This window comes from Vicia villosa, linkage group LG7 (genome assembly GCF_029867415.1).
Source record: "Vicia villosa cultivar HV-30 ecotype Madison, WI linkage group LG7, Vvil1.0, whole genome shotgun sequence".
NCBI lineage: Eukaryota > Viridiplantae > Streptophyta > Magnoliopsida > Fabales > Fabaceae > Vicia > Vicia villosa.
Genome location: NC_081186.1, coordinates 102,239,482 through 102,249,257, shown reverse-complemented (window position 1 = coordinate 102,249,257; position 9,776 = coordinate 102,239,482). Strand labels below are relative to the sequence as shown.

At 33.8% G+C, this 9,776-nt stretch overlaps 1 protein-coding gene across 1 annotated transcript; it reads right to left on the bottom strand.

Moving 5' to 3' along the window:
• Window positions 1-170: 170 nt before the first annotated feature.
• LOC131616244 (linoleate 9S-lipoxygenase-like) lies at window positions 171-8,408 on the bottom strand. Its single transcript, XM_058887519.1, has 9 exons — window positions 8,123-8,408; window positions 6,208-6,494; window positions 5,882-6,119; window positions 4,819-4,821; window positions 2,106-2,354; window positions 1,917-2,002; window positions 1,357-1,769; window positions 1,008-1,271; window positions 171-927 (listed from the first exon to the last, which is right to left on the bottom strand). The coding sequence occupies exons 1-9, from the start codon at window positions 8,367-8,369 to the stop codon at window positions 171-173; spliced, it is 2,544 nt and encodes an 847-aa protein (XP_058743502.1). The 5' UTR covers window positions 8,370-8,408.
• Between the last annotated feature and the right edge of the window lie 1,368 nt (window positions 8,409-9,776).

The window sequence follows — 9,776 nt, the reverse complement described above, 5'->3', positions numbered from 1 at the left end:
TACACACATATTAGTTTTTATTGATGAAATATGTTACAACAATCAAACAAACATACATAATAACATGACCATAGAAATCAAACAAACACGCATAAATACGAAGAGGGTGAGGGAATTGGATTCCTTCTCATCGATTATTCAAAGAAACAACACAACAACCTTGACAATTTTTAGATGGAGATACTATTAGGAATGCCTCTAAAAGTCAATCCTGCTTCATTGGAAGGATAAAGTATAGTGTATGGCATCTTCACAGGCCCGTATCGATTTCTCAATGACTCATCATTGTTTCTTTCAATGAGCTTTCTCTCAATTTCAGCCAACTTTGTTCCAAACTTCTTGTAGGCCTCTATTGGCTGTGAATCAAAAGTCCAAATATCACCTTCAATTCTATGTCCAAGGTACTGCTCATCAGAAACATGTGTTGACAGTAACTCCAGCATGGTCATGTTCAAAAGGGCACCATTCTTTGGTGTGATTGTACTCAAATACACTTTCTCGTAGTCCTTAGCAAGCTCGTCATACTCAGGAGATCCTTTCTCAGGCATGAATCTTCTGCTTTTAGTTGGTCGGTTAACAATGTATCCTCCGTAAGGATATTGTCCAAAATTAACAGATGCGTGAAGTGTTGAAGCAATCCATATGAGGATAGTGCATGCTTCAATCAACTCATTACGAGTTTGCATCTTAAACCACCATGTAGCATTCTTCAAATCACCGTGACCTACTTCTACAAGTTCTTTCCAGAAAGCTTGGAGTTCAGAATCATGTGCAATAGTTGCATCTGACTTGTAATAGAAATTCACATATTCTTCAACCCATGACTTAATAGCAGCCCATATCTCTAGTCCATCAGAAGCATAAGGGTAGTCCTCTATCAGAAGGCGAACACCATATGGAGCAGATGGATCCTCAACTGCCACTCCTCTAGATAACATACAAGAAAGATAACATTAACGCGCAAACAATATATCTAAAAAATGAGATATAATTTTTGGTAGGGTTACCTTTTGATTAGATCATTAGGTAGTCCTTGGTCAGTGAAAACCCAATCTTTGTAAACAGCAGCAGACATTTCCATAGTATAATTTCCCAACAAGTATGCTGACTCTATAATACCTCCCGCACTGATCAAAATTTTCCGTGCACCAGCATTTATGTTCATTGTGTTACGATAGTGTGGAAGTAAAAGTTTATGAATAGGATGAACCACACTAAGTTGCCTGTTTGTTGCTATGATGAATGGCTCAACAACAGCATGAGTGTTCAACCTGTCACACATGTAGATAAGAAATTACTCGTAGACAGATCAATTATAGTACTTGATATTATAAAAATGATTACTGAAATTCATACCAATGGCTGATAAGTTGGTGATAACATGAGTCGTTTACAACAACGTATGCCTTGGCAAGGAGCCAAATTGAAGCTTCAACACCTTCAGTTGCGGGCAAGTAAACATTACTTACAGGACCAAAACTATCACCTTCAGGATGCGGTGTACTTAGTTCAATGGCTAATGGCTTCAAAGTTCCATCATTTTGCAAGAAAAGAATGGTCCTTGAAGCATAGGCCTTTGCCCCAGTTGCACTTAATTTCCTCAAATATGGAAATAGTGGATCATGGTGATCAAGTATGTATAATCTGTTGTTTTGGATAGCTTGTTCTACGTTGACCCCATCCATGTTTGGCTCCAAGTGTTCTTTGGTTATTGTGGTGGTATTATCACCATAGAGTTGGCTATCAACCTTGCTCTTTGGTGGAAACTCCTACATTTAATATATAGTAAGCAGTAAGGTTAGTTACCAATTATAAATCTAGCATGAAAAGTGGGTTTGATAGTTTTCTTTTTTTTTTTTTTTTTTTAAATTTCTTTTGCACTTACTTTGAAATATTTAGCTATTAAATTTAATTACCAAAAGTTTTGTGATGACATTTGGATTCACACCAGCAATCATCTCCCTTGCAAATTCCTCATCAGTCATCCACGCCGAATGATCCACTATTCATATTCAGAAATTTTCGAAAGATCCATGAGCTTTGTTTATAAGATATTGTATATGATTAAATATATTGCTAGGATTATGAATTTTTTACTCATATACCTTCGATCACTTTTGGTAGTGGAGATTTATTTGATTCACCATAGAAAAGCGAGAGCACATCTTGAAAGGTGTTAAACTCGGATTGATCATTTTTAAACATGCCTAAACGTTTTAGAGATAATAATTGAGATTTGGCATTTTGAGATAATCTTTTGAAGACATCAACAAGAAAGTCGGACGATTCCACATGGCCAAGCAATTCATCTCTTGGAATGTAAAAATAGTCACTCCGACTCTCAGTTTTTGGATCTGTTCATATATATAATAAAAAATATGTTTTTAGTAACAATACTAAAATCTTTAGAATAATACTTAGAGTAGGCTTTTGGATCAACAAAAATATATGTTAAAATAAATATGACAACAAAAAATAGAAAACAGACATATTTGTGAAGCATAACCTTTTTGGGTGGGTTCTTGATAGGAGGTGCAATTAGATATTTTAATTAGTATTATAATTATGTTAGTTGTATTTTATTTTAAATGTTGTTGAATTGGGCTTTTATTAGTATTTAGGCCTTTAAGTTTATTATCCATTAATAGTATTATATATTGTAGTCTCATTGAGACATTAGGTATGATGAATCAAATGAAAAAGTCTTTTATTTTCCTTTATTTTATTTGGTCAATTTTAATGTTCTTCTCTTTTTAGTGTAGAAACCCTAATTCTTAGTTTTGATAGGAAAACTTCCTATCAATTGGTGCTTTCATTTCGATCTCATTCTCCCCAATTATATGGCACTTCCAGTGTTCTATGGAGAAGAAGAAGAAGATGCCTACTGGTGGATTCTTTGTGTTGAGAAATTTTTCAAAGAGCAAGGAACAAGGGAAACATTAAAAGTGGTAAAAGCTATCACATCATTTCGAGGTCATGCTCTTCGATGGTGGCTTTGGAGGTCTCAACTTCATCCACCATCTTGTTGGGATACTTTCACTAGTGTGTTTCTTTGGCATTTTAAATCTGAATGGAGAGAGATTTTACCGATTTCTGATGAGGAAGAGGAATTGGTCCAAGAGTTATCATCCTTGGTGGAGGAAAGTGTTACGGAGTCTTTATATCCAATTTCAGAACTTGTTGAGAAGGATGTAGAAGAAGCATCGTATTTGTACACAAATCAAGTGTCGCAAACAAATCTGATGACAAAAGAGGATGAAGAAATAGAGTCCCTGGAAGAGAACTCACCACCGGAGAAACCATCAAGTTTCGATCACACAACTCAACTCACATCAGCCTTTGATTCTTCATCAATGTTCATGGCCAAAGCTCCCTTCAAGGTAATTGCGTTTCGGGATGATGAAGATTTTTCAGTTCCACCAAAACCTCCAGATCAAAGCTTTTCAAAGACGACACTAAAATCTCGGGATGCAACCCGATCACGGTCTGATGATAAATTTGAAGAGGAGTTAGAGCAAAAGCATAGACCTGATGTGAAACCACTTGAGGTGCCTATTGCGGAAAAAGAGTTGAAAAAGCGTGAAAAGAAAGATATTTTAGTTGGCCATCAGGCTGAACAGGCAAGGAAAGAAGCTCTTAAGGATGATTTTGAGGTTTTCACTGTTGTCATTGGAAGTCGGGCTTCGGTGCTTGATGGATATGATGGTGCTGAATCGATTCAATCAGGGTCATCTCCACTTCCAGAGCCACTTGATTCAATCACGGTACTAGCCTTGCTGCTGCGACTTGAACAAACTCACCATCTGTTTGATGAAATGTTGGAACGAGACACTGCCAGATGCTTCGCCAAAGAGGGGTTGCGCATCAGTTTCTTCGCCAAAGCGATGTTACGTATCATCTCCATGACCTACGATCCAGGACCACTTGCGACTACAAAAATTGATTTTCTGAATAGCCCACACAAGTCGGAACGAGTTGTTCCTCATAGCACATTGTGTCAAGACTACATAAATATGATACTGTTGTTTTTTCAATTGGACCAGCATCAATGTTCTGTACCTCAAACAGGTTTGGTCAATTACATGCTAATCACTCTTGTCCCTTCTCATTTGGCTATGGATTCCATATTTTATGTTACACCACTTCTGCTTGAGATTTGTACCATGGTTCACTACTCTCGCTTGTTTTTCATTATGACTGATATTGGTTATTTGAAGCTCAGTGGTTCCCTTACATGGATGATATTCCTCTATTGTTTTGGACATCGAAAAGAAGTAACTTATAATAATTTCAGCTGTGAATTTTTTTCTAGTTTCAACAAGCTCTCTCATTTGGATACACTGTCTCTGGAACAAAATAGACAAAGATCAAAAAGTGATTCTGAAAATGTAGTACATGCCAAGAGTGTTGATGTTGAAAATGGTGCTGGTGATGGTGGTGTGAGTAATTCAGGTTCTTGTTTGGTCTCGGGTTCGGTTTCCGTTTCAGCTTTGGGTGTATCATTACAATGGAGATTGGTGTTCGTTGAGAATGTGACTAGAAAGTTTTGTTTAGATGATTTGTTAAGAGCTTCTCAAAACGTCGTTCCGGTCTTAACCCCATCCAACGTCGATTTGAAACTCCTAGTCAATAATGTTGATGTTGTGAAATCAGCGTTCGAAGTTAACATTGTTTTTGATTTATCCCTATATGTCAGAGAGCACATAAAGGGTATCGTTCCTAGGAATTTCATGAATCTCGACCCGGTAAGGCGGCTAGCGGATGGTTCCAATAGTGGATATTTTCACGACAATGTCGAGTTAGTAATTCCGCCAAAACCTCCTTATTCTCGTTTAAAGAAGACAATCAACATTGTAATTTTTCCTTCTACCTTTGCTATTTTCGTTGAGGGAAAAACACAACATTTGTTAAAGTTGAAAGTGAATTTTATTCGACTTGAAATTGCAGCTTCCAATAGTCACATACAACAGGGGAGATTCCGCAAGCACGCTTTCAATCCACCAGTTGTTATGGTTGATGATTGGCTTCATACAAGTGACATTGGAGAATGGCTGTCAAATGGTGCCATGAAAATTATTGACAGAAAAAAGAATATCTTTGCTGTTAAACCTGGAAGGGGCAAACAATCAAAGTCTGACAAAGATGATGAGACTGGTGTAACAAAACTCCTTGGGTTATTGTTTGCCTGCCATGCCAAAGTGATGTTCATGGGAATAGGAATTTTTTCTTTGCAGCAACTCTCTGACTTAAATGTTGTTTTCTATTTCTCTTCAGCTGTCTTTGAAAGCTTTGGTGTACCATCTAAGATGAAAAATAATTATGTTTCAACATGCAATTTGTTTGAATTAAGTTGTTTCAATATGGATAAACTTGGAAAGAAAGTGCTTCTACAGGGTAGCCTATTAGACATGACAGTAACTATGGGTCTACAAGTCTTTGCTGCAACTTATTATGAAATTGGAGCAATATATCTTCTTTTTGGTGGCATGTTGTGGTATTGTATGTGCTATTCATTTGCTTTTGGTGCTGCTCCAGTTCCTTGTCTTGGCTTGGAATGAAATTGTTTTGTCTACAACCTTGAGGACAAGGTTGTTCTTTAAGGGGTGAGTAATGATAGGAGGTGCAATTAGATATTTTAATTAGTATTATAATTATGTTAGTTGTATTTTATTTTAAATGTTGTTGAATTGGGCTTTTATTAGTATTTAGGCCTTTAAGTTTATTATCCATTAATAGTATTATATATTGTAGTCTCATTGAGACATTAGGTATGATGAATCAAATGAAAAAGTCTTTTATTTTCCTTTATTTTATTTGGTCAATTTTAATGTTCTTCTCTTTTTAGTGTAGAAACCCTAATTCTTAGTTTTGATAGGAAAACTTCCTATCAGTTCTCTCCCGGTTCTTCCTCTTCGAGGGTAAGGCAGTGTGGTTGATCCCCCAAGAACTGGACGAGCCAAAGTAGCATGTCTATCAGGCTGACCCAAATCGTTGTAGACATCATAATCGTAGATTCTATCCCATTCCTTGCGCTCTCCACTTCCATCTCCTCTTAAAGTCTTCAATTCTTCTTGTATGTAGTGCACTAATGGAGATGGAGTTTCACTTGGAAGATATGTCTAGATAGTTTTAACCATGGTGTCAAACTTCGGAAAAGAGAATATTTATTTAATAAGCTACTTGTTAGAATAGACTTTATCTATTTACCTTATTGGCAAAGAAGATGCGTTCACTTTTGTACTTTTGAGCATTGTAAACCCACGAGTTGCAAACAAAGTTTATGGTTCCATGGTTTGAAACATCTTCAAGTGTCAAACTCACAAGGAAAACTTCATCATGCGTAAAATTTTCAATATAAAAAGCTCCCGGAATTCCCATGTTATGGTCCCATTCAAAATGAATACTAAAAGCAAATTGTTTTTCTTTTAATGTTGGTATGGAGGTGAGAGGACCTTTCAAAAAAGTTTTCTTTCCCACTTTTCCCTTTCCATTTCCTATAAAAAAAGTCAAAAATTATATTTTCAATTTCACTCATGAATTAATTTTCAAATTTTAATTTCTTTACAACTCAAATTCATGTTATTTTTTTGTGTGTTTATAATTTGTGTAAATAAAAAAGATTTAGCAGATGATATAATAGATATTATTTTTTGTGTGTTTATTATTTGTGTAAATAAAAAAGATTTAGCAGATGATATAATATATGTTATTTTTTATTTGTTTATAATTTAAATTTTAAAATAGTATAAATTACATTTAAAATAGAAATAGTATGGTTAAAGATAAATTGTGGCTTTATAAAAATCTGATAATTATATATTATATGAAATAGATAATTCATATATTTAGTTTTGAATCAACTTCTTCTTTTTAAATACTTAATGTGGGGTTGTAGTTTTTGTTTTTTTTTAAGTAAGATATTATATAAGGGAGAATAAAGGGTTCTCCAACTTATTTACATTGAGACTCGAAATAAACCCGACAAAAGAAATTATAAATCAATTATAATTACAACAAATAAAGCAGATTCATTGCTAAATTCGTAAAAGATTTCATATACTGTGGTTTGTAATTCTATTTTTACTTATGTTAATTTATCTATTTAACTTTTATTTGGTAAATAAAGGTTTGTTCGAATAAGTTTTAGTTTTTTTAGTTTTTAAAAATCATTTTATTAATTAATTTTAAAAAATAGTATTAAAAAATTTTAAAAATATACATATTTGGTAATTTTCTAAAAAAATTGTTTTAAAATTTATCACAATATTATAAGTTTGCTATTAATAAAAAGTGATCCATTTTTTCTGGCTTTTAATTTCAAAAGTTAAAACTAAAAATCGAAATCCAAAATCTATTTTAGATTTTAAATTTGTAAAACTTTATTGAATAGTTTTAAAAAGATAGTTTTGTGAAACAAAACTACTAAACAAGTTTTATTATTTTTAAATTTAAAAAATTAAAGATATTTCACAAAATCAAATGAAACAAGTCCTGCATCTCTTATTAAATCAGATCACATCAATTTTCTTCAATTTAATGGAAAATTTGATTTTGTATTTAAACTAGCCCACCTAGCTGAACAGTTTACAATTGGACCAATTTGATCGGTTTATCGATCTAAGTTTTAAAACATTGAATACTAATATTTTCATCCACAAATACATATATAATGTTTACAGATTTTAATTGTCAATTTTTATATTTTTTTTATTTTTTTATCCATATTAATTATCTTTACCTACATGTTATTATCGTTGTTGTTTGACTTATATTAATTATTTTAATTTTAATTACAAATATTTAAAAAATTGACAATAATGCTATCCATGTCCATAAAAGATATAAGATCATTTTTGAATTTTTTTTTATTTCTTTATAAGACTATTTTTAAATTTTCAACAGTAATAATATTTTTTTTATCAACTTTGCCTCTAGATTAATAATAATAAACGGAACAGATAAGATTTTGTGTCAAAACTTAATATTTGACACCGGTGTCAAATAATCACTTTATATATATATATATATATATATATATATATAAAAAGAAGTTATCATCAAAGTAAAGATGTGTCTGTTTGCATGCATGATAGTGTATATAATGAAATTAGGAAGATATTACCATCAGCCCTGGTAGCACTAATCAACTTGAGAGCTAATGAACTGCTCAAGAAGGTAGTGGTGGTATCAACTATACACTCATCGCTATCATCACCAGTACTGGCACAGATGACATTTCCAATGAGAGGGCTAAAACTTTTAGCTGCAGAGACAGGATTGAAGTTTGACACATTCTTTTGCATCAACACCACAGTTCCCTTCAGGATTTGGCCACCTCCTCCATGGATATCTTTCACCAATGAAGTCATCTTTTAGTTTGATGCTTCTCAAACAAACGTGTTTATAGATAAGAGAAAAGCTTTGTGTGTGTTTTGTAACCTTAGGGTTGCTTGCTATTTATAGTGGTTTGGGATCACAAAGTTAGTTTAGAAAATGATATAATATATTTTTTTATTCACTGATTAAGAATATGAGAAAATATATGTTCGAATTTTTTTATTTTGGATGATTGTCTCGTGCTATATATAATAGTAGAATACTATATCCAAGAAAATAGAATGTTCAATGCACGATTATTTGGTTCATATTTATGATAAAGATGGCGTTAGTTGAGTAGAATATAAAAAAATAAGGTTTTTTCTTCACCCACCTCCTAACCTTCTTGCCCACCCCTGGTGAATTTACAATATTACTCCTTGTTTCGGAAGTTCATTTTCGAAACGGTACTTTTTTTTGAAAAAAAGGTGTTTTCGGAAATGAACTTCCGAAAACGTGTTTTTTTTAATATAAAATATTGGTTTCGGAGATGCATCTCCGAAATAAAGTTACATTTTCAGAAAATGTGGTGTTTCGGAAGTTCATCTCCGAACGCACCCCCCTTGGAGAATTCGGAAATGAACCTCCGAAAATATGTCTGGACAGAATAAAATGAAAAACAACAACAATTCGCTTTATTTAATCGGGTGAAGATTACAACGATAATAATACATAAAATTAAAGTTACATATTGTTGAACGCGGGTAGGTGGGGATGAGAGAGTGGTGGGGAGAAAAAAAGGCTTCCAAATTTCAAAAGGGGTACTACTGTAAGTAACAAATGACGGAGGAGGTGTAACCGGGGCCGGAACATATGACGGAGGAGGTGGATGTCCGGAGGAAGAAGAACCGGAGGTACGTCCACCGCGAGACAAAGGAGCCAATCAATGTAAGCTATAGTTTATCATTATCATCAGGGGACGTCATTACAAAAAATTGGGAAAAAAATCTTATTATTTTTAATCTTGATTTTTTAGAAATGACGTCCCCAGATGATAATGATAAACTATAGCTTACAATGATTGGCTCCTTTGTCTAGCGGTGGACGTACCTCCGATTCTTCTTCCTCCGGACATCCACCTCCTCCGTCATATGTTCCGGCCCCGGTTACACCTCCTCCGTCATTTGTTACTTACAGTAGTACGTATTTTTATTAACATGATAAATCCAATACAAAAACACTGTGCGATACAATCCGAAATCCGAACAAAACAAAACACGTCAAACAAAACAAAAACATGTTATTCTGCCCGACGAGCGTTACAAAATACACATCAAACAAAATAAAAACACTTTATTCTTCTTGACGAGCGAACTCCTCCGAATGAAGATAATTATACCAATCTTCATCCCACTCATTATCAGAACCATCAGCGTTGATCACGCCTGAAGGCTGAGCCT

Excerpts from the sequence above, each read along its gene's own strand:
- LOC131616244 (XM_058887519.1), bottom strand. The coding sequence starts at position 8,369 with ATGACTTCATTGGTGAAAGATATCCATGGAGGAGGTGGCCAAATCCTG. Across the intron at positions 6,120-6,207 it reads GCATCTTCTTTGCCAATAAG|ACATATCTTCCAAGTGAAAC; the intron begins GTAAATAGATAA and ends AAAACTATCTAG. Across the intron at positions 1,272-1,356 it reads CACCAACTTATCAGCCATTG|GTTGAACACTCATGCTGTTG; the intron begins GTATGAATTTCA and ends CATGTGTGACAG.